We start from the raw sequence: 22,453 nt of genomic DNA, 5'->3' as shown, positions 1-22,453 counted from the left end.
ATACTTAAAAGGTAGGGGATGGCAAAATAAAGACCTTACAGTTTCATACCTATACGTGAACAACAGAAGGCTCCGGGTACCTGAATAGCATGGAAAAGGAGTCTAGCCGAGGCTTTGGTTTTATTATCTTTTCTCTTCTGGAGAACCGCAGACAAACAGATGGCAAAATACAGAAGGTTGGGGTGGGGGGAGAAGAAGGGATGGGGGAGGATTTCTCAGCCCAACAACGTGGGCGCTCCACACTTGGTGGGTGATTTCACCCTGTTTTTCTGCACCACCATAGTGGGACGTGCCTGGGCAAGGATGCAATTTCGGGGTGCATGTCTGGGTGTGGAAGGATGCAATGTGGATGGCATCTCCTCTCCACGCATCAGTCCCCCCAAAACACCTTTTTTTGTTGGTTTTTTTTTTTTTAACGCCTAATTTCTGCTCCCCGACAGAATAATGAGGGCGGTGTCATCGCCCAGCTCCCCAGCACCGTCACCACCTTCAACCAGACGGGGCTGAAGCCAGGGGAAGAGTACACCGTCACCGTGGTGGCCCTGAAAGAACAAGCCAGGAGCCCTCCCACCTCCGACAGCGTCTCAACCCGTGAGTGAGCCTGACCCCGGGCAGCATAGCAGTGCCCAGGGCTTGGTCCCCAAAATAAGGTCCCATCAGGGAGAACAGCCTGGCAACTGGGATAAAACTCGCACCACCTAACTGCCCAAGCTACAGGTCCATCGCAGCAACAGCTTCTTAATGCAGTGTTTTGTCCCTCTCCCTCCTGAATTGCTGCAAGCACAGAAACCGTGGCAAGGTTAATGGGGTTGGGAGCGAAGGCTCAGGTTTGCTTTTAGTATAAAGCTGGATAAATTCCTCTTCTCTGCTAATCTCACATTTCAGAGGCTGGACGCCCCCAAGAAACATCTCTATAAATGTATTGCCTACTCATATATAACAGATTAAAACTCCCACTTGCTTTTGTGCCACTAAATGCCCTCTACTCCCACCAATTCAGGCAAATCAGGCAGCGGGGCAGGGAGCCAGGAGCAATGGCACATCCACTCCTAACCAATTTATTTGGCCAGTCGCTGGTCTATCCCATAGGCTAGAGGAAATTCAGCAAGTGTGAAAGAACTGGGTCTTCTCCTCGCCGAAGGAGACACAGCAATGGGCAGAGCTCACTGGGGAGAAGATGCTCTCCACACCACGTCTGTTGCAGTCTGCTTTGGCAGCCAGGCAGATGTCTACCTCCATCCAAGCTGTTGCAAACGGAAACAGCATTTAAATAGTTGCTGGAGGGTTATAACGAGGTGATGCTCTCTCCAGGCTGCTAATTCGAGGCAACGGCGAGAGTGAAGGGAGGGTCCCCCCACCAGTAGCAGCTTGCTGCAAGTCTGAGCTTCCTCAGCACAGTCCTCTCCTCCTGCTTTGCCTCCACACTTAGCTCGACGTGGCTTAACAGAGACATCTCCTGGTCAAGACCAAATCTTCCTTTCCCTAGGAAGTCAGCAAAAAATAAAGAGAGAGGCTGGTACTTCAAACTCAGTGGTTGACCTTTGCAGGGGAGCGCAAATGGAGTGGTGGGCTCCCAGCTCTCTGCTCCATGAAGGCATCCCTGTTCTGGCATGTCTATCTTCCTCTGCAGCATCCCTGTAGCTTTGTCCCCATCATCCTCGTTCTGTCTCAACACCTTGTGCTGGGATTGAGCAGCAAAGGCATGGCTTCATGCTGAACAGCTAAGTAGAACTTGATACTGCCCAGCATCACCGATGACCAGACAACAAGGTAGTTGGAGATGCAGGGTTTGGATAAGTATGACCTGGTCCTGGTCAACCTGGACACCCAGCTTCTACCTAAACACACCCTGCTTCCCAGCTGTCCTCCCTTCTCCATTGTTGTTTTGTCCCCAGACCTCAATCCACTGCTCCCTGTTCTCTGACATGTCTTTTTCTAACCCTCCCTGGTCCTTCCCACTCCTGCCCACACACATGTCCCCCAGAACTTCCCACCCTGGGTTGCAACATTCAGCACATCCTTATACAGTGTCATTTTCTAACACATACAGTATATTAGATGTACTTGCATGCAGTATAGCCTGAATTACAAAACCAGCGTGGGGTTTTTCACCCACCTTGTGATCATGCAAGTGATAAAATGGGCTCCCAGCAGGCTCCATGCATCAAGACTGCCATGGCACAGGAGCGACGGCCAGGCTTGGCCTGTCCATTTATCCATGCAGCAGTTAGGTCCTGCTGGACTCAAAGCATCCATCAGGGAAGCTTGAGCCCATGATTTACAGAGGTCGAGTGTTGGGGCATGCGAAGAAGGGAAGGGCCCAATTTTCTGCGAAAGAAAGCAGAAATGTCTAAAATGGTTTCCCAGTAGATCCCTGGTATGAATTTAGCTAAAACCCCTTTATCTGAGAGTGCGTGGTGGGCACCCACCGTAGGCCCACACTCAGCTAGTTATGAAGACTCTCCAGAGCAGTTGCGTTTTCTCCTCTCTCCTCACTGCTGACTTCAACAGCTTTATGAGCTGATCCCTCAACTTAACAACAAACCAGGAGCTGGCACGAAAGCAGGAACATTTCTAGAGACGTTCCTCAGTTCTTGATGCTTGCATCAGTCCTTGGCCCCACGTTATTTAACACATTGTCAACACCTTTCAAAAGACTTAATATCATTGCTGATAAATTTTGCCAGTGATGGAAAGGCTCAGAAAAGAGTAAATTGAATGGAAGGAGATCATCGATAAAAGCAGTTTGAATGGCTCAAAGAGCTGAGCACAAAGGAAAATGATATGTTTTTCTATGCATTGCAAAGTACAAGCAGTTACTAGGAGCAAAGAAAGCGGACCACAGTTAGACGTAGGAGGTTTTATCCCAGGAGATGCCACCTGAAAAAGCCAGGGAGGCATTGTTGCCAATAACCAGCTCAAGAGAAGGGCATGAGTTCCTCCTGGGGAGGAATAACCACATGCATCAGTACAGGTTGGCAACTGACCTGCTGGAGAGCAGCTCTGTGGAAAGGGACCTGGGAGTCCTGGGGGACAACAGGATGACCATGAGCCAGCAATGTGCCCTGGTGGCCAAGAAGGCGAATGGCATCCTGGGGTGCATCAAGAAGAGTGTGGCCAGCAGGTCAAGGGAGGTCATCCTCCCCCTCTACTCTGCCCTGGTGAGGCCGCATCTGGAGTACTGTGTCCAGTTCTGGCTCCCCAGTTCAAGAAAGGCAGGGATCTGCTGGAGACGGTCCAGCAAAGGGCTACAAAGATGATTAGGGGATCTTATGAGATGAGGGGGGATCTTATTAATGCTTACAAATACTTAAAGGGAGGGTGCCAGGGGGATGGGAACAAGTTTTTTTCAGTGGTGCCGAGTGATAGGACAAGAGGTAATGGGCACAAACTTGAACATAGGAAGTTCCATCTTAACACGAGGAGGAACTTCTTTACTTTGAGGGTGGCAGAGCACTGGAACAGGCTGCCCATAGAGGTTGTGGAGTCTCCCACTCTGGAGACATTCCAAATCCGCCTGGACACCATCCTGTGCAACTTGCTGTAGGTGATCCTGCTCTGGCGGGGGGGTTGGACTAGATGATCTCCAGAGGTCCCTTCCAACCCTGACCATTCTGTGATTCTGTGAATTATAGCTCCCATCAATGGGAGAGCGGCTGGGTCCTGCTCTGGTGTCTGCAGCTTGGGAGAGATATCGGTGAAGTGGAGAGCGTTCAGGAAAGAGCCGGAAGATTGGGACAAGGGACTGGGAACCCACCAGGATCAAATCCCCTGTGTACCTTGGGGCAGAGGGTCATGTCTCTTGCCCATGCCACCTCCCTGCCTTGTCCCCAGCTGCTAATTTGGGACACTCTGAAGGTCAGGTTGAAGCATCCCTGAAGCTTGGTGTCCCTCAAAGCTTCCACCTTTCCCCATCCAACTCTCCCAAAATAACAGGTGCCCATTTCCCCCCCTCCTCCGCAGTCATCGATGGCCCGACGCAGATCCTGGTGCGGGACGTCTCCGACACGGTGGCCTTCGTGGAGTGGACGCCACCACGTGCCAAGGTGGACACCATCCTGCTGAAGTATGGGCTGGCAGACGGGGAGGGGGGGAGGACCACCTTCCGCCTGCAGCCCCCCCTCAGCCAGTACTCCCTGCAGGCCCTGCGCCCTGGCGCCCGCTACCACCTTGCTGTCAGCGCCCTCCGGGGTGCCAACGAGAGCCAGCCGGCCCTCGCAGAGTTCACCACAGGTAGCTATCTGGCTTTGCTGGGAGAACCGGCATGAATTTTTAAGCCTCCAGCAAGCGTGGGCAAATGGCTTGCTGCAATCCGCAGATGGGCTCTCCTGCAGGTTTTACATATCTGGAGCCAAAACCGATTTTTTTTTTTCATCTGGGATTTAGTGGTACCTGGTTTTTCCCCGGCATGAGTGAGCTGCGGTATAATCTGGTGTACTGGGAGGAAGCGGCGCAATGAAAACATAATGGTTAAGATGCGGGTCTGAATGAAGGTGTATCACATCCCGTCATGGTCCTGGTGCAAAGCAAGGCAGAGCAAATGATTCAGCTCACCCTAAAACACACATGCACAGCTCAAACCACCCTCTGATGCCCCTCCACTAGTGTCTACATTTCTGTTTAGTCCCTAAACCTCCAGTGCTCCATGCCCCTTGCAGATGCTCCCATAGTCCCCATGGCACCCTGGGTGACCCCAGATGCCAGCAACCAGACAGATGACCCAAAAACCCACATTTAAATGACAACCCTTTAGCAAACCCCACCTTGGCCACGTCCTGCTGCAGCAGAAAAGCTGAACCTGCTGCTGCCTGTGACACACATCCCCACCACCTTCAATGCCTATTCAGACCCACAGCTTAGCTTGAGCTCATGACTAGAACTTTAAAACCCAGCAGTTTACACCCTTAATAGCACCCATAAATCAACGTGCAATTCTCAAAAGCTCCAAAACAGCAAGCACAGGTCTGAATTTAAGACTTTGCTCGCTCCCATTCAGCATGAAGAGCCAAGGCAGATGCATTGCCTGAGGAATCAGCAGTCAAGCGGCTGAAAGCAGCCCAGTCAGAAACGTGGTTATCTTATTTTATATCTTCTCTCAATACCCTAACTGGTCGGTAAAACTTTAATTAATGTTAAGCCTGCAGATAGCTAACAGGTTTAATTTACCGTGCCATAAAGGAGGAGGTAGAGCGCGTATTTCAGTGCTGGTTTATGGTATATAAATTACTTGTCATGTACATTACTGGTGGATACTAGGCTCCTATTACAATGACTGCGGTGTGTGAATTGTGTGTGTGTATATCTCTATAGATATACGTTTCAGACGAGATGTTCACCCCGACTGATTTGCTGCACCGGCCTCCCTTGCTTTATTTCTAAAAGGCAACATAAAAAATCCCCACCTAAACTCAGATCCATCAAGGAGCAGTAATTATCCCCTGCCTGCTGGTGCCCAGCCCCTGCCCAGCACCAACCCGTCACTCACAGGAGATGTTTATCATGCAAATAAGAGCAGATCTGGTGCACAGCCCCAGCAGCACTAATAAACAAACCCTTTGGCCAATGTCTGAGTATGAATGAGCCTATAAAGATGCTCAAGGTTTTTGTAAGAGCAGTTCAGGCCAATAAGTGACTGCTACAGAGCCCTTTTTCTCTTATGCACACTGCTTCGGTTTCCCTTACTCTAATATAGGGGGGAAATGCTTTTCTTTTTCAAATAACATGCAATTAGCTCCCGAAGCAACTTACTGAGGGATGCTGTGAATGCCCCAGCACTTGCGTCGCTCTTGCGAGTGGCATCTCTGGATCTGTGCTAAGCAGGAGGTGAGAGTAGATGCCCCAGCCCCTGCCACGGTGACGTGCCCCAGGGAGGAGGGACTGCACGTGGGACCTCACAGACATCACACCCAGGTGCCCCTCCACTGCCGTTTAGCCATGCCAAGGCTACGGGATGTGTTCCCAGTGCCCGGCGGTGAGACGGAGCCTCTTTCCCATGTGTCACACAGAGATCGATGCTCCCAAGAACCTACGGGTGGGCTCACGGACACCCGCCAGCCTTGAGCTCGCCTGGGACAACAGTGAGGCCGAGGCGCACAGCTACAGGGTGGTCTACAGCACCCTGGCTGGAGAGCACTACCACGAAGTCCTGGTGCCGCGGGACACTGGTCCCACCACCCGGGCCACCCTCGCAGGTATGTGTGCACCCACACGCCCTTCTTCCCCCTCCTCCTCGCAAGCAAGTAGGGCAACGGAGAGCCCAAACCAGCACCAATGGTTGGTTACCCTCATGCTGGCACATATTTGAGGCTGGTTTGGAGTTTACTAGTTACCAGAGGGAAGGTTATCCTTGGGATGAAGATCATTTACCCTGCTGTGGGTCTGGATTTAGGTGCTGCTTATCCATGAGCTGAGTGTTGGACCTCCAAGCGATGCATCTCCAAGTGATGCACCTCCGAGTGATACACCTCTGGCAAGGGTCTGTCCAGGTTGCAAATAGAGCTGGCAAGGACCAAAGTGAGAAATGGGGAGAGGAAGGCTTTTTAGGCTGATCTAGAGCAAAATACTATTTTGCCCTTCTTTTTTTCCTTGCTGGGAAAGAGCTGCAGGCGCTGTTGCCCCATAGGCATCTATGGAGGATCCAGGCTGCCTGAGTTTGTTGCCTTTTTCCAAATAGGGTACAAAGCAGACCTGTTTCCAAGGATGCTATTTTTGAGCAAGTTCCTCAAGTTGTATGTTATTCAGGCCAACACAGGGGCTGCCACCGGGGGCTGCAAACACCACCCACCTCCCACTGCCAGGAAAGTCCCAAACACCCTTTGGAGCAACGCCACGAAGCACTATGTGAGATCTGGTTTCCTTTTTTTTCAACTACAACCACTTGCCTGCCAGATTTGCATCTCCAGTGGCATTTTTTTGAGCAAGGAAAAGACTTGCTTACACACATACAAAAAAAGATCACTCATTCAGCTTGAAGCTCTTCAGTATGGCAGGACATGAGGTTCTTCCACATTGAGTCTCTTTGTCTGCCTGGAACCTCCCCAGCCTGAAGAGATCTCAGGCTGTATGGATCTATAGGAATAAGTGCAGTGGGAAAGTCGAATGTGAAGTTACTGGCACACCAAGTCACAAGAAAGGTTGGAAGGCAGGAAAGCAATTAGACCAGTTAGCTTGAAAAATGTGGCGTGCAGAGAAAAGAAATGTGAGGGATAGTTTCTGCTGCACTCATGATGTGGACGCACACAGAGAAGTGGGATGAGATGGAGTGGGACACTGACAGATCAGGGACGTGGTGCTGGTTCCCTGCTAGTTTTCCTCTAGGCATTTACTGCTTTTCTAGGTGAGAAGGAGCATTAAAAATGGGCCAGATCCTTCTCCCTGGGGCAGAGGTGCAACACTACCCCAGTGGCCTAAACTGCACTGACACCCACAGCATGGCCTGAGCTTGCCTTGGGGAAAAAGACAGCATGAAGGCTCTCTTTTCTCTCAATAAAAATTTAAAAAGCTGCTAAGTTCTCTACCTGGCAGCACCAGTGCTGCCTGGCTCTGGCCAGACTCAGGCAGGGCTACAAGAAACACCCCCAGAACAAGCTCCAGAGATACAGAGGCTTAAGTCAATAGTGGTGAGCAATTTTTATGTAGTGCTTCCATCATCACTTAAGTGCACTGTTTCTAGCTCCCAGGGTACTATGTAATAAACAAACAAATTTAAAAAAAAATCTTATTATAGTAGAAAATAACCCCAAAAACATTCTGCTGGCAAAAAAGAAGCCAGGATAGCCATAATCTGGATGGCACATGAGCTGCTCCCATAGCTCCATTACGCACGTGGTAGGTCTGTCCTTCAAGGTCTTGTTGCAAGTGGTGCAAAGCCTGTTGGAGTGGTTTTCCAGCCACCCAGGACCTGGTGGGATCCATGGTGTAAGTGCAACCAGTGTTTCCTTCAGCTGCCTTCAGCTGCCTGCAGGAAAAGCAGTAAGGAACGACGCTGAGCAGAGCTTATAAAAGATTTAAGCTTAAAAATACAGCAAGCCTTGCCCTGCCCCATACGTCTCTCTTCAAAATCAGTATTTGCACAGAAATATCTGTAATTTTGCTCTACCCAAAATTGCTGGGAGAGAAAAGGCATCGTTTTATATGCTTCTGCTCATTTCTTCCTTCTCCTTCCCCTTTCTCCTGGGCTCTACTCCTTTCCAGGATACTTCTGACAGTTATTGGGCAGGGACAAAGGGAGTCCATCTCCACCCTGGCACCACGACTGTACCATAGTGAAAGGAGAGGAGCAGTGGATGGGGGTTTCCCTCCCTCCGGGCCTCTCAGGGAAGGTTTTGGTGGTTTCAGGGTATGCTGTCCCCTTAAGCTGGGTGAAGGTGAGGCCAGGCTGGAGGGTTTATGGCTTTCTCTAATCCAGTGGGAAAGATCACGAAGGGCAAGGAGGAGAGGAATAAAGCTGCCAGCAGATGAGCAGAAGTGACAGGCAGAGGCAGGAGATGTCCCACGGAGATAAAACAGCGATCAGCAGTAGGTGCCCGGGAAAGAAGCTGGATGAGCTGGATTCCCATGTCCTTTGAGAGAGCACTGCAGGATGTGTCTACCCCAAGGAGCAGAGCTTGATTCGGCTCCCAGAAAGACTGTGCCTTTCCTAATTAATGTGCATTTCATTTACTCTGCATAATTTATTTCTCTTTGAGACACCAGCCCTGTGACAATATTTGATGTTAAATCACTTTGGAAACAAATATAGCTACTTTATCGTTCCCATCTCAGCTCACACACACACAGTTTCTGTCTCAATGCCAGCAATTACAGCAGACCTCAGCAACATCTTAAAAATTGCTTATTTCTGAGCTAGAATAATCCAAATTCCCTGTCCAAAGGCATGCATGAGGCTTTTTAAAAAGTCTCAGCTCTTGTCCTATGCGTGGAAGAACCGCTGACTTGTGGGAGGGCTGCTCACCCCAGGGATGCTCAGGACGGTCCCCTCCCTGTCCCCAGCCATGGGAGGTGGGGGATGTCGCACCTCGAGGCCACTCAGCCAGGCGCTGCTCTCATGCTCTTTCATGTCCTTTGCATCCCATGGCAGATCTGGTGCCAGGGACAGAGTACGGCATTGGGATTTCAGCCGTGATGGACAGCCAGCAGAGTGTGCCAGCAACCATGAATGCCAGGACTGGTGAGTTTGGCCCCATTGCATGCTCCAAGCATGGCCGGTTCCTATGGCTCAGACATTCTGTGCATGAGGACAAAGGTCAGCACCAACCCTCTCCCACAGAGCTTGACAGCCCCCGGGACCTCCTGGTGACAGCCTCCACGGAGACATCCATCTCACTGACCTGGACCAAAGCCAAGGGTCCCATCGACCACTACCGCATCACCTTCACCCCTGCCTCAGGGATGGCCTCTGAAGTCACGGTGCCCCAGGACAAGTCGCAGCTCACCTTGTCAGAGCTGGAGCCTGGGACAGAGTACACCATTTCCATTATTGCCGAGAGGGGACGCCAGCAGAGCCTGGAGGCCACCGTGGATGCCTTCACAGGTAGAGAAAGACAAGTTGGGATGGGGCCAAGGGCACAGACCAGTGCTCCACACTGGCACCTTCGCCAGTCCACCACATCCCCAGCGCCAAAACTCTTGAGGCAGTGATGGGAATGAGACCTGGGGGCAACCCATCCACATGGGAGGAGGTCTGTGGGACCTCAGAAGAAGGATGGCCCTGCCAGCACGGGGATCCCATTCCCCTGGCCAGCAGCACTGAGCACACTTGCTTGGCTGGAGGCTCCCTTAAGGAAGAGGCAGAGCTGGGAGCACAGCCAGCCCATGCTGTCCTCTGTGGTCAGGATGGACTGTGTGTCTATAAGAAGGAAAACCCAAGCCTTAAGGGACCTCAAAGCACCTCTGGGTGAAAAAAAAACGCAGTTGGGAAGCCCAGACAGCACATACCATCTGTAGTGGGACAGCCCCATCACCCAACATATGGGTCTGGGATGGAGTGTGTTTGCAGGCAGAGCTGAGAAAAGCACCATTGTTCTCCTCCCAGTTCTGCCTCTCAATCCCTGCACAGTTTCAGATCAATGGAGAGTCCAGAGCTGCAGCTTTGCCACCTCTGTTGGGAATTTCATATACAAGCACTCGGAACAATGCGGAGGCTGGGATCTACAGATGGTCGGTGTTACATCTCCCCTCTCCATCTTGCAGGGGTCCGGCCTATCACACAGCTCCACTTCTCCCAGCTGACGTCCTCCAGTGTGAACGTCACATGGAGTGATCCATCCCCACCAGCAGACCACCTCATCCTCACCTACAGCCCCCAGGATGAGGAGGAGGGACAGCAGCTCACGCTTGATGGCACCCGCAGGCATGCCAGCCTGACAGGCTTGCAGCCATCCACTGAGTACCTGGTGTCGCTGGTGGCCGTGCATGGCACCGTCAGCTCCGAGCCTGTTTTGGGGTCCATCATGACAGGTACCATGGGACCCCCCTGCCGGGCATGGGACGCCACCAGGAGGGCAGGCGAGGGGACGGGGAGTGGACCTGCCTCCCACAGCTTTACTTTCTGCTCTGTCTCACCAGCCATGGATGCACCAAAGGACCTCAGGGTGGGCAACGTCACCCAGGAGTCCATGATGGTCTACTGGAGCCCTCCCATCACCACCTTCGACCACTATAGAATATCCTACCGTGCCGCTGAAGGTAATGGGTCAGACCACTCTTGCTCATGCCCTGAGCTCGCAGCTGCCAACCCCTCCCTCCATCTGCAGGTGCGAGCAAGCCACCAGGTCATCTTCACCCCAGGCAGCATCCCAGTGCCCCAGAAAATGCTACCAATAACTGACACGGTCCAAGAGGCTGCAGGGAGGGAGGACAGGGTGTCTGGTATGAGGATGGGCAAGGGCAACTGTAGCTAAGGGCCAGCTCAGCACAGAGGGGCACAGGGAGTGACCCCCTGCAGCGTGCCCTCCCCAGGGATGGTTAATTCAGTGCCCAATCCTGAAATCCCATCTCCCTCACCTGCCTCTTCCCAACTCATCTTCCTTAGCCCCAGTTTCACCAACGATGTTGAAAAGGTCGAGCCAGCAGAGTGACGGGCACGCAGCTGTGCACCCGCAGGCTCAAAATCCAGTAACCCCAGTATCAGCACTGGAGAGGGCTTGTGACATTGCCCTCCCCTCCTGAGCACCTCCTGTACTGCAGCGATGGGGCCGGCCATGATGCCAAAGCTCTTGACTCTGTCCCCACAGGGAGGACAGACAGCACTGCCATCACCAGCGATGCCACTGAGTACACCCTCCACCACCTGCAGCCCGCCACCAAGTACGAGATCGGGGTGAAGAGTGTGCGGGGCCGGGAAGAGAGCGAGGTGGCCTCCATCACTGTGTACACAGGTGGGAAGGAGTTCTTGGTGGGCAGGTAGCCATCAAACAGTGCCAGCCCCTACTTGCGCTCACAATCAGGCAGCTGAGAGAAAGCTAAACATCATGCCAGCCTGATGCAAGCTCGAGATGATGGGCAAGGCTCACGAAGGCCCAGTCTGGACTTTTGAAGTACGTCTAAGCAAAGCTTTTCCTGAATATGCATGGGCAGTCATGCCAGCGAGTGATAAATCTGTGTACTGGGCATAGGGAAGCCAGAGATATGATGTTGGGCAACCATGACAGCCTTTCCTAAAGGGAGTACAGACTTCCAGAAATAATCCCTGGGGAAGCCCTGACAAAAACAGTATCTACTGCAAGAATAAAACTCTTTGCTATCCCCAGACTCGTCAAAACCTAAAAAAAACCACCCTAACATCCCGGGCTGTGCATCAGAAAACCAGTGGAAGAGCAGCCCAGGTAGCAGAGTAGCACAAGCTATATCTCTGCTCCCCAGCTAGGGCAGCAATAACTCCTCTGCAGGCACTTGCGCCTGGGCAGCAAGGCAGGACCACAAGTGATGGGTCACAAGAAGCCCTTCCAATTCATAGCCCAGTCTCCTAATGCCTTTGACTCTCTGAATCTGTCCCCCATGCAGCCATGGATGCCCCTTTGGGGGTCACAGCCACCAATGTCACCCCCACTGAGGCGCTGCTGCAGTGGAACCCGCCACTCTCAGAGGTGGAGAGCTACGTCCTCATCCTCACTCGCCGCGCAGGTAAGCCGAAACCCCGACCCCTTCTGCCACAAGCTTTGCTGGGGCTCCATTTCAGCTCACCTACACCTATCCCCATCCTAAAGCCGGGGCTCAGCAGGTGCCCTCCACGGAGTAAGTATGGAAAGAGCCCTTGCTTCAGAAGGGCAGCAGCTGGCAGGGCTCTACCCCATACCCAGACGTCAGCTCCTCCTGCGCAGGTCCCATGGCAGTGCCCCTAACCAAGCCTCAGAGCGTGTCAGTCCACACAGGAGGGGACTGGGATCCTCCTGATTTACTAACTGGCTCAACAGCCCAGGGCAAAGCAAGTACTTATCCCACAGAAACTCAATATGCGGCAAATTCCATGAAACACACTTCTGAAGGGAAAGAAAGCATCAGGCAAATATAGGGACTGTAGGAAAAATAAGACCATCTTTCAGACCAAACACCACCACTGCAGCTCAGCTGCCACGCAATAGCTAATGGTGTTCCAACAGTCTAAGTGCTTTTGATCATGACATCATATCCATAGATACATTTTGGAGAACCACCTTGAATATCTACCCTAAATCATCTCTTTTGATTTACAGTTGCAGGAGAAACAATTCTTGTGGATGGAGTCAACCAGGAGTACCAGCTGACCAACCTTCTGCCCAGTACCACTTACACAGTCTCTATGTATGCCACCAATGGGCCTCTCACCAGCCAGACCATCAGCACCAATTTTACAACTCGTATGTACAATCACCTCCCTCACTGCCTGTTATGCGCCCTTAGCCATACATCCATCCCAGGAAAAGCAGCCAGCAAGGCTGAGCCAAAGCTCTTTTCACAGACATGTAGGTGTAGAAGTTGCCACATGCCGAAAGGACACCTAAATACCAGCATTAGGCACAACACAAGAACAGAATTTTAATCACAACAAGCATAAACCATCATTTTCACTTTCAACATCCATCCAACCCCTGGATGTGATTTCCCAAGATGACATTTGACCAGGTCTTTTTCTTGCCCAAGGCCATAGTCCAGAAGAGCATTACAACCCATTTTGCTTACAAGAAGCTGGACACAGCCCATAGCACATGGATTTCAGAGCCATTACCCTTCAGACAGCATGCAGGTAGAGGAAGACTTTTAGAGGGTTTGCAGAGCTCTGTTCAGAGCTGGGAATGGGTGATGAGGTCTGGAAATTGAGGGCAAGGATGGACTTTAGGCTGTAGCTCAAGGTTACAAAGTTGAATCCCAGTGCACTGAGTTGGGAAGAGGGCTGGGGTGGTTGTGTGTGAGAACTTGCGCTTCTTTGGGTCCCTATCCATCGTTGCAGTTTTGGATCCTCCAACAAATCTGACAGCCAGCGAAGTCACTCGACGGAGCGCCCTGCTCTCCTGGGTCCCTCCCCTGGGAGAGATCGAGAACTATGTCATGACCTACAGATCCTCTGATGGCAGCCGGAAGGTGAGTGAGTCCTCACAAAGAAAGGGGCTCGTTAAGTCAAGGAATAACAGGACCATGGAGAAATGAGCAGGAAAAACCCAACAAAGCAAAAAAACGATGTTCACTAGGTCAGGGGGAGACCAGAAAGGCAGACGCTACTTTCTGCATAAGCAATATTTTAGATAAACAATTGGAAAAAACAGGAAAAGATTGCCTAGGGCAAAATCTTTATGCACACCTGCAGGTCTGGGCACAGAGGGTATGCCTAGAAATTCTGGAAGAACAGGGGAAATTCACAACTTGTGAAATAAAAGCAAGCTAAGGCAGGAGAAAATAATCCCGTAAACAGAGATGCTAAAAATGCCATTTGCCCTTCTTGCAAAAAGGAAGATAGGTACAGACAGCTAATTAATCCCACAATACAATATATTTGATTATTTAATGAGTGTGTCCATATCTGTCTGTCTGGAAGAGCTGCTACAAACGCTATCAGAAATACGTCACTGCAAATAGTCTCATTTCCTTTGCCGGTGTGACTGTCTTGCAGTGACCAGAGGATAATAGCTTTGCAGAATGAGTTTGATATAATGCTATGTGGCATTGGCTGACGACCAGAAAAATTAACGTGACAGGAATTGACTAAGTCAAAACTGTTTGATGACCAGGTTTGGCCAGCTCTACTCCTTGCAATGCTTGGGTAATCTGTCATGGCCTCTATTGAGGGCAGGCAGATCCCAACAGAGTCAGTAAATAGAGCTTACAGACTGCAAACATTTAAATCTCCTGTGTCCAAACCAGCTAGCTTTCTCTCCCTTGAACCATCCCAAAAGGTTGAATATATTCATCGACCTCATGTTGACTTAGTCCAGGGTGTAAGCAGACATGCAACACTTCTCAGCCAGGTACCAAGGGCTGTGGTAGTTTGTGGCTTCCCTTCCCTCCTTGCTTGCTCTTTAGGCTCCCCATTGCTTTTCTTATCTGTTGCTCTTGGTGTCTACCTCCTTCTGGGACCCATGTACAGGAGCTGATTGTGGATGCTGAGGACACGTGGATCCGCCTGGAGGGGCTTTCTGAGACCACAGAGTACACCGTGCGCCTGCAAGCTGCCCAAAATGCCATGCGGAGCGGCTTCATCTCCACCACCTTCACCACAGGTGAGGACTCGCACCACATCTGCTTGGCCAGGGGAGGCTTGGCCCACATATTGTGCTGGTAGACATAGACTGCTTTTATGGGCTTTCCCTTCTCAGGCAGCATTTTACCATTATCCACAGAGAGGTACGTTCATTTCCATGATCCACAGTGCCACTCTGCTACAAAAAGTTAACGGCTGAAGGACCTATAATACAAACACAAGCTCCACCCCAGGGCAAGAGGATTTGAGCTTCAGACCAGGAACTATCTACCAAGACATTTTCCTTGCCCTTGCCCCTCCTCAAATGCATAAACAGAGGAAAAGAAAACCCACAAAAGTCAACAACATATTATCAACAGATATGCTTTTGTAGTGAGTGGGGAGAGACCCAGTTGGTCTCTCCATGCTGTAGATATGGTCTGATCTCTCACTAATATCATCGAATAATAGAATAGTTTGGGTTGGAAAGTCATCTAACCCAACCCTCCAGCAATGAGCAGGGACATCTTCAACTAGATCAGGTTGCTCAGAGCCCCATCCAACCTGATCTTGAATGTTTCCAGGGATGGGGCATCCCTGGAAATATCAAGCAGGTGCATCTCCACCACCATCAGTGGAGTCACAGACAGCAGAGCCAGTACACCCGCAGGACTGTGGTCCCACTGATTTTATCTAATTGCGTTATTCCTCCCCCCTCTAAATCTAGAGAAGTCACGATCCACTAAGGCAACAGGAATGGTTTCCTTTCCAGATCAAATGGTGGGCATCCACAGCCACCCTAACCCTCACAGACAGAGTGCTTACGCTTGCATGAATGAAGATCGCATGAAAATGTCACCATTGCCCCTACCCTTTGTAGCCATTCTTATTAGAAAGAGTGCAAAGCATATAGTCCCTCACTCTCTTTGAAAAGCCTTGCTAAGCCAGGGCACTTAAGAGACAGAGTGCATTTTGTTCAGGGCTGAATCCAATTACGTTTCTCTTGGGCTTCAAAAGCACTAAGAAACATGAAGATGATGTCCACCGAAATTCCTCCCATCTGCGGTGCCAGTTCGATTAGGAGAGTTTTTTTTTAATCTCCTGTTGATACACTTCCCCATCCTGGTTACATGCAAAGGTCCCTTCACCTGCTTTTAAGTGATAATAGAAACTATTTATGCCAACAAAAGAAGAAAAGATTCTTCTCTAATGCATCTACGGATCAGGCTTTCCTGTTATTCTCGCCTCTTATGCGGGCACATAACGCCAGTGCACGTCAGGCAGGTGATGGGAAAATGCGTGTAATCTTTGAAGCTGTTTGGGAGTCAGGGACGAAACTGCATGGCGCTGGCTTCTCTGCTGGGATAAAGCAGCAGAACCCCACTCACATCAGGCAAGGAGAGCACTGTTTCCATTAAGCACAAATGTCAGACCTCAGCAGTGTTAGAGACACCATTGCCAACTGATGCAGCATCTGAACACAGGTTTCATTTGCTTTTAAGATGAAGATAAGTATCAGCAAGGAACCGGTTTATCTCCACTTACCCCATATATCGATGAGACAGGAGCACTCAGGAACAAAGATCAAGGCAATGCAATCCATGGGCAGCATCCCTCAGCAAAGAATTGGGGTCTGGGATTCAATTCACTCTGGCAGCATATCAGGGCACTTTGCAGAGAACAAGGGCTTGTCTTTAAGGAAACAAAAAGAAAAGAAAAGAAAAATAAACAAACACCAGGCTTAATTTAAATTGTTTTGCTTTCTTCTGCTCACAGTACACATCCCGTGGTTCTTCTTTTCCCTCTGACATATTAATAGCTCAGCCTCTTTGTTTCATGTTTGCATAAGGTTTTGGGGGAATTGTATACAGATGGGACAAAAGGAAGAAACAGATACAGTATTTATAATTTATAGTAGCTTGAAATGTCTTTCAAGGTCTCCTTGGCTCTTAAAGATATGAATATAAATTAAGAAACAAGTAATCTCCGCAGAGCTCAGGGGAGCTTGAAGTGGTTGCCTTTGAAGCAGTTTTCATTGTCGGATACTATAAAATGCAAACATTGTCTCACCAGACCTTGCGCTACAGACCACAGAGACAGGGAAAAAATAGGGGATCGTCAACATTTGGACAAAGCAACGACCTCCGAGTCTTCAGGTCACAAGACTGGGGGAGATACACCCAAATGGGAAATTACAGACAAGGGTCTGTACCCCAGTCCTTCAGGATATTACACAGTTGTGATGGACACACACAGCACACCCTTCACACCTTCTCAATGCATAACCAAGACACCCTTGGAAGCCAGATCTACGTTGCCAGCTCTGAACTCATTTACCCCATCATCCATACACACCACCAACAAAGAAAAAGATGTATTTCCCCCCTTTTTGTGTTAAATGAGAAAAATAATGAACCCAGACTCGAGACCCCAATACTGCTGAGATCTCATAGTTAAGACTCTGTTTCAGAAACATTAGTTTAAGAAGCTCTAACCCCCAAATGAGATGTTTCTTCATTAGAGGACACCACACAGCCCACGCTGCCTGTCTCTAGCATCTTGCACAGCCTAATTCCTGCTCAGTTTGCAAGTCCACCATCATTTCCAAGGGCATGGATCAGGACAATCTCCCTGGAATCAGTAAAGTCATAAAATTTGTTTGGAGTTGGCAATCCTGAGAGGAGAACAGGTTTTGGTATTTTCACAGCTGTCTAAATACGTCAGTGACAATTTAAACCCCAGGGTTTCAGACACGGTGCAGAAAGATGGTCCAAGAAGTGACGTCCCTCATCATTCACAGTGATTTTACCATGCACCTTTCCAACATAGGACATATAGGAGATTAATTAATATATGCATGTATTTTTTTTTTTTTCCATTAAATCCTCTGATGTTGTTGGCAGATGTAAAGTCCCACTGCCTCACAGAATAATTCAGCTTGCAGAAGCCAAGTTAGACTCTTCCTGGCCTGCAATCAGCAGGGCCCGAGGCACGTGGAAAGGATTTCCCTTGGCTTAAACTTCGCTTTTTTTTTTAATTTTGCAGGTGGCCGTGTCTTTGCTAACCCTCAGGACTGTGCCCAGCACCTGATGAACGGAGACACGCTGAGCGGCGTCTACACCATCTCCATCAACGGGGACCTCAGCCAGCGAGTGCAGGTGTACTGCGACATGACCACCGATGGAGGCGGCTGGATTGTGAGTAGCCATGCAGTTGTCCTATGTGTTGCCCCCAACGCAAAGTAACCCAGCCTCATCCAACCAGGAAAGCCAAGCACCACGCTGCACAGGAACGACAGCAGGCTTACTATCGCACGCTTCATTTCCCACGCCATAGGGAATGGCCCACACTCCAGTAATAATAGTTACACTTGGAGAAATGCCCTTTGATTTATTTGACATTTGCAGTGCTTCTGGAGAGCAAAATCTGAGAGTGAAGCTGATTTATTGTTCTAGAAATGAAATTAATGGCCAATAGCTTTCATGGGGAATGATTCACACTGCCTGCAATAGGAGGGTGTCAGGCATCACCCCGATTGAGTCTGCACAAGACCATTTTAGAAGCAAATGCCTGTTTGGCTTTTGAATTGCACAAACACTGCTTGTCTTGACATAGATGGATCGACAGCTTAAGTAAATAATGCTCTGATGCTTTGATTTTATTTGTGTCAAATGCTTACTTACACGCATTACACAAAACCCCGCTAGATGTATAGTCGAAACAAAAAAAAAAGAAAAAGGGCTTCCTCAAATGCTGATTTCTAGCATGGATGTTATTTTAGCCAGGAAGTTTCCCTCCACCTCACTCTGCTTCTAAGCATCCCCTTGGATATCACAGAAAGAGCCAGCTGCAAGCAGAATAACATGCTAGAAAACCAGAGGCACCATGCATCAGGTAGAGCAGAAAGCTTGAAGGCTGATTCCTTCCTATTAAAACATTGATTTGCCTTGGAAATCATCTAGCATCTCTTCAGTTACTCCATCTGCACATTAATTAATTGCATGACTGCAATTAACACTAATGGGATGGACATTGCCATGTTCTTGCCTGAAAGGCACAACGGAAGGACAAAGTATTGTCTTTATTTTGTGTATCCAAAGCCCGAAGAAGCTGTCCCTCATCTCCTTCACACTGATTTCCCCACCAATTTCTTCCTCCACTGCAGGTCTTTCAGAGGCGGCAGAACGGGCTGACCGATTTCTTCCGGAAATGGGCAGATTACCGGGTTGGCTTCGGAAACTTGGAGGATGAGTTTTGGCTGGGTAAGACCTTCACCAGTTGTCTTTCATCAATGCATCAAACCCAAGCTTCCCATGCACTGTGCTGCTCACCTATGCCAGCTGTTGGCTCCTTGCCTTTCACCCCACTCCTCTACTCTCTCCCTCAGGCAGTTTTCCTTCCATTCATTCCCTGCCCTTCACATTAGAACATCGCTCATGGGCACACAACACAAAAGCACTTTGTGAAGACCAGCAGCTCCCTCCTAGGAGAGAAGGGGGTACGCTGGGAGTTTTCATGGACCAAAGCCCATCATCCTCCTTTGGATGACTACAGGTTGCATTGGTGACTACAGCGCATGGACCACACCTGGCCTTGGCCAGCAGGCCAGTTGCCCAAGGAAAGTAGGAAAGGGGTGAGTGGGAGACCCAGCATGGCTCTGAAATGGAGTCTGCTCCCCCAAAACCTGAACGTGAGCCAAGGCATAAACACATTCTGGTTTGTACGGGAGCCTAACAGCAACATGAGAAACAGCAGGGCTCCACAGCTGAACGCGCCCCAGCTTCAGCAGCATGGAGAAAGCTGGACCTTGGCCTTGAATCCACCTCTCACAGCTATGGGGATGTGAAGCTTGAGTGGGGACAGAGAACTCAGACCCCACCAGTGCCAGGAGAGACAAAGACTTAACCAGAAGTGCTGCTGTTCTCTGGTTCCTCTCCTCACTCTCATTTCCCACACCTGTTTTATTTGCCTAGAGCTTTTTTTGTTTGCTCACAGAGCGGATCCAGGCACTGGGTCTCACCGGATGTCTTATTGCTTGCCTCACCAGGCTTGGACAACATCCACAAGATTACATCCCAAGGGCGCTATGAGTTGCGAATAGACATGAGGGACGGACAGGAAGCAGCATATGCCTACTATGACAAGTTCTCCATCGGCGACTCCCGGAGCCTGTACAAGCTGCGAATAGGAGACTACAACGGCACTTCAGGTACAACCTCAGTGTTAGCGAGTAGTAGGGAAATCCTGGGACCAGTGGGCCTGAAACTGTGAAGGAAATCCCAACATCATAACTTACTTGTCTGGAGCAGCGAGACACAAACCAACCCATAGCCCTTTTTGCCTTCCTGCAGCGCATCATGCAAACCAGGCTGATAAATCCCTCTAAGGACATGGGGAATTTTCCATTGGGGATTAGATATTTAATATCAGAGGCATCACTGTTCAAATAACCAAGTCAATCATCAGAGGTGTCACCTCACTTGGCAATAACCACAGCTCGCTATTGATGCTGGAGGCTGTATTTATCGCCCTCCCACAGCAATGGAAAAATCTGAAATCCTGTGCATTGTTTCCTCATGCAGAGGCCAAACACAGTCCAGTTTTGCAAGGACACTGTCACACCTGCTTGCTCAGTTGATGCAGCATTGCTAGGCTTTGCCCACCAGAAAACGGTGGGAGATGGAGGGAGGGCACAGGGGTCTCTTCCCCAAGAAGGGGGAGAGGAGTACAACTGCAGCCCCTATAGTTGGGATAGACATGCCCAATGCAAGCCTCCATGATCCATACAAAACTTCACCACCATGTGTTTAGCAAGGAACCCCACACCATATCTAAGATGCAAGAATTCTCCTATACATTATCTGGTAGTTGCCACTGGAAAAGAAGCAACAGGGATCTTGGTTGTATGCAACACAGTACTTGCTCTGACCTTAAGTCCCGGAGCACAAGGCACCCAACCTATTGCTGAAAATGCCAGTAACACTGCTGCAGACATGACTGCCTCCCCTTCCTCATGCAAGCTCTTCTTCTAGCCATCTGACTAAGGAGCCACTGCTCCACCTTGAGCAGAGAGACCCAAGACTCACCTCTCATTGCTGAGCGGTTTTCTACCAAGCTTCTCAGTGACTGGACTGCACACAGATAGCACGGGTCCACTTGTGTTTTCCTAGGGACCACCAAGGAGCATATTAAGAATGTCTCCTGTAAGTGCATCACTCAGTTGTAATAACGACCATATTTCTGTTTGGCTCTTTTTTCACCCAGAAGCCACTCTCTTGTTTCTTAGTAAGGACGGGACATGAGGTTGGTGGTTTTGGTGGAATAAGACATCACACACCTTCCAAAAGCTTCTTCCCCTTATCCAAAGGGAGAAAAGAAGGCCAAGCATCTTGGTACAAGAGATGAATGCCTGGCTTCCTCTGGGAGAAAAAGTTCCCTTTGGCTAACAGGAGGGAAGGAGGCTGAAAGCATCCTGAAGTTATGTAGCAGATCCAGGCTTCAGGAAATCAGGGATGCCCAAGTCTAGGATTTAATTGATTTCTGAAGCACTGAAATTGAGATCCAAAACCATATAGCATTTTCTCTGCCAAACACAAGCAGCCTCTAGGATTTGCTATGGTCTGTACTGATCCTAAACTGACAGCAGAGGACCTCAGATGAACCAATTGTGAGCAATTCCAGTGAACATTACTCCCAGACCTTCAACTGCTTGAGCTCTTGATTGACAGGATACCACACGTACCAGAATACCCTAATCTCCTTGTGAAAAGACCAGATGATTCAGGCTCCACCACCCCTAACAGCATCTCTTTCTGCAGGGGACTCCCTCACCTATCACCAGGGCCGCCCCTTCTCCACCAAGGACAGGGACAACGATGTTGCTGTGACCAATTGTGCCATGTCCTATAAAGGGGCCTGGTGGTACAAGAACTGCCACCGCACCAACCTCAATGGCAAGTACGGGGAGTCCCGGCACAGTCAGGTAAGGGCAGAGCTGGGCTGAAAGCCCTAGACATTTCTTCTAGCAGTGCAACCAAGCACAACAGCAAGCCCAAGATAGGGCTGGGGCAGCATGGCCAGTGCACCAGGGCCAGGAGCACCACTGGTGTGACCCAACACAAGCTGGAACAAAGGTAACAACCTTCAGTTGGGGTGGTACTTTATGCCTCACACTGGCTGCCTTGGTCATTTACCGTGGCACCTTATTAAGTTACATTTAAAAAAATACATACATAAAATTTGATCAGGAGCCTTTGAGCAGTGGGAAAAACCCATTCAGCCAGAGAAGCAGAAGAGTTTCTTGCTCCTTCTGTAGCAAGTTCTTCCTTCTGGCTTCTCCATGACAGTCAACCTTGTTTCCTTCCTCTCCCACTCTAGTTTTGCATTAGGGTCTTTCTTTACCCAGTGCCTTTCTCTCCCTCCTGCCAGGGGATTAACTGGTACCACTGGAAAGGCCACGAGTTCTCCATCCCCTTCGTGGAAATGAAGATGCGACCTTACATCCACCGGAACATTTCTGGGAGGAAGCGACGGTCCCTACAGCTCTGAGCCAGCTGAACCCCCTCCCATCTTCCGCCACCTGACCTTTTCTGTCATTTGTTTGTATTTTATAATATGAAAAGGGAAAAAAAAATTACAACTCGTCTGAGATAGCAACCTGCCCCTCACAAGTGCTGGAGGGAACCACGGCACAAGCAAAGCCCGTGGGAAAGGAAAGACCTCATTGCTTTGCATCTGCCCCAGAGAAATACCAAATTTCCAGTCTCCCTACCCCAATACTCTGGCCCTTAACATGAGAAGAAA

The 22,453-nt window shown here is 49.8% G+C and overlaps 1 protein-coding gene across 2 annotated transcripts in view; it reads left to right on the top strand.

Annotated features, from left to right (window-relative positions):
* Positions 1–22,198, top strand: part of TNR (tenascin R) — a gene marked incomplete at both ends in the record, with an annotated part of 29,722 nt that extends 7,524 nt beyond the window's left edge. Inside the window, 17 exons of one of the 2 annotated variants that reach the window (XM_082483298.1) lie at positions 441–591; positions 3,964–4,233; positions 6,006–6,191; positions 9,080–9,169; positions 9,269–9,532; positions 10,192–10,458; positions 10,567–10,686; positions 11,235–11,378; positions 12,004–12,123; positions 12,699–12,836; positions 13,427–13,557; positions 14,558–14,690; positions 17,696–17,847; positions 18,816–18,912; positions 19,698–19,859; positions 21,469–21,632; positions 22,079–22,198. In XM_082483298.1, the coding sequence (XP_082339424.1) occupies positions 441–591; positions 3,964–4,233; positions 6,006–6,191; positions 9,080–9,169; positions 9,269–9,532; positions 10,192–10,458; positions 10,567–10,686; positions 11,235–11,378; positions 12,004–12,123; positions 12,699–12,836; positions 13,427–13,557; positions 14,558–14,690; positions 17,696–17,847; positions 18,816–18,912; positions 19,698–19,859; positions 21,469–21,632; positions 22,079–22,198 (2,709 nt within the window). Of the gene's footprint in view, positions 1–440; positions 592–3,963; positions 4,234–6,005; positions 6,192–9,079; positions 9,170–9,268; positions 9,533–10,191; positions 10,459–10,566; positions 10,687–11,234; positions 11,379–12,003; positions 12,124–12,692; positions 12,837–13,426; positions 13,558–14,557; positions 14,691–17,695; positions 17,848–18,815; positions 18,913–19,697; positions 19,860–21,468; positions 21,633–22,078 lie in introns of both variants that reach the window. The other variant, XM_082483297.1, reaches the window with a different exon arrangement.
* Positions 22,199–22,453: the final 255 nt, after the last annotated feature.

Source organism: Vanellus vanellus (genome assembly GCF_965231255.1).
Source record: "Vanellus vanellus genome assembly, chromosome: 5".
Classification (NCBI taxonomy): Eukaryota; Metazoa; Chordata; class Aves; order Charadriiformes; family Charadriidae; genus Vanellus; species Vanellus vanellus.
The sequence above is the reverse complement of the archived record's forward strand: the minus strand, read 5'-3'. Positions and strand labels throughout refer to the sequence as shown.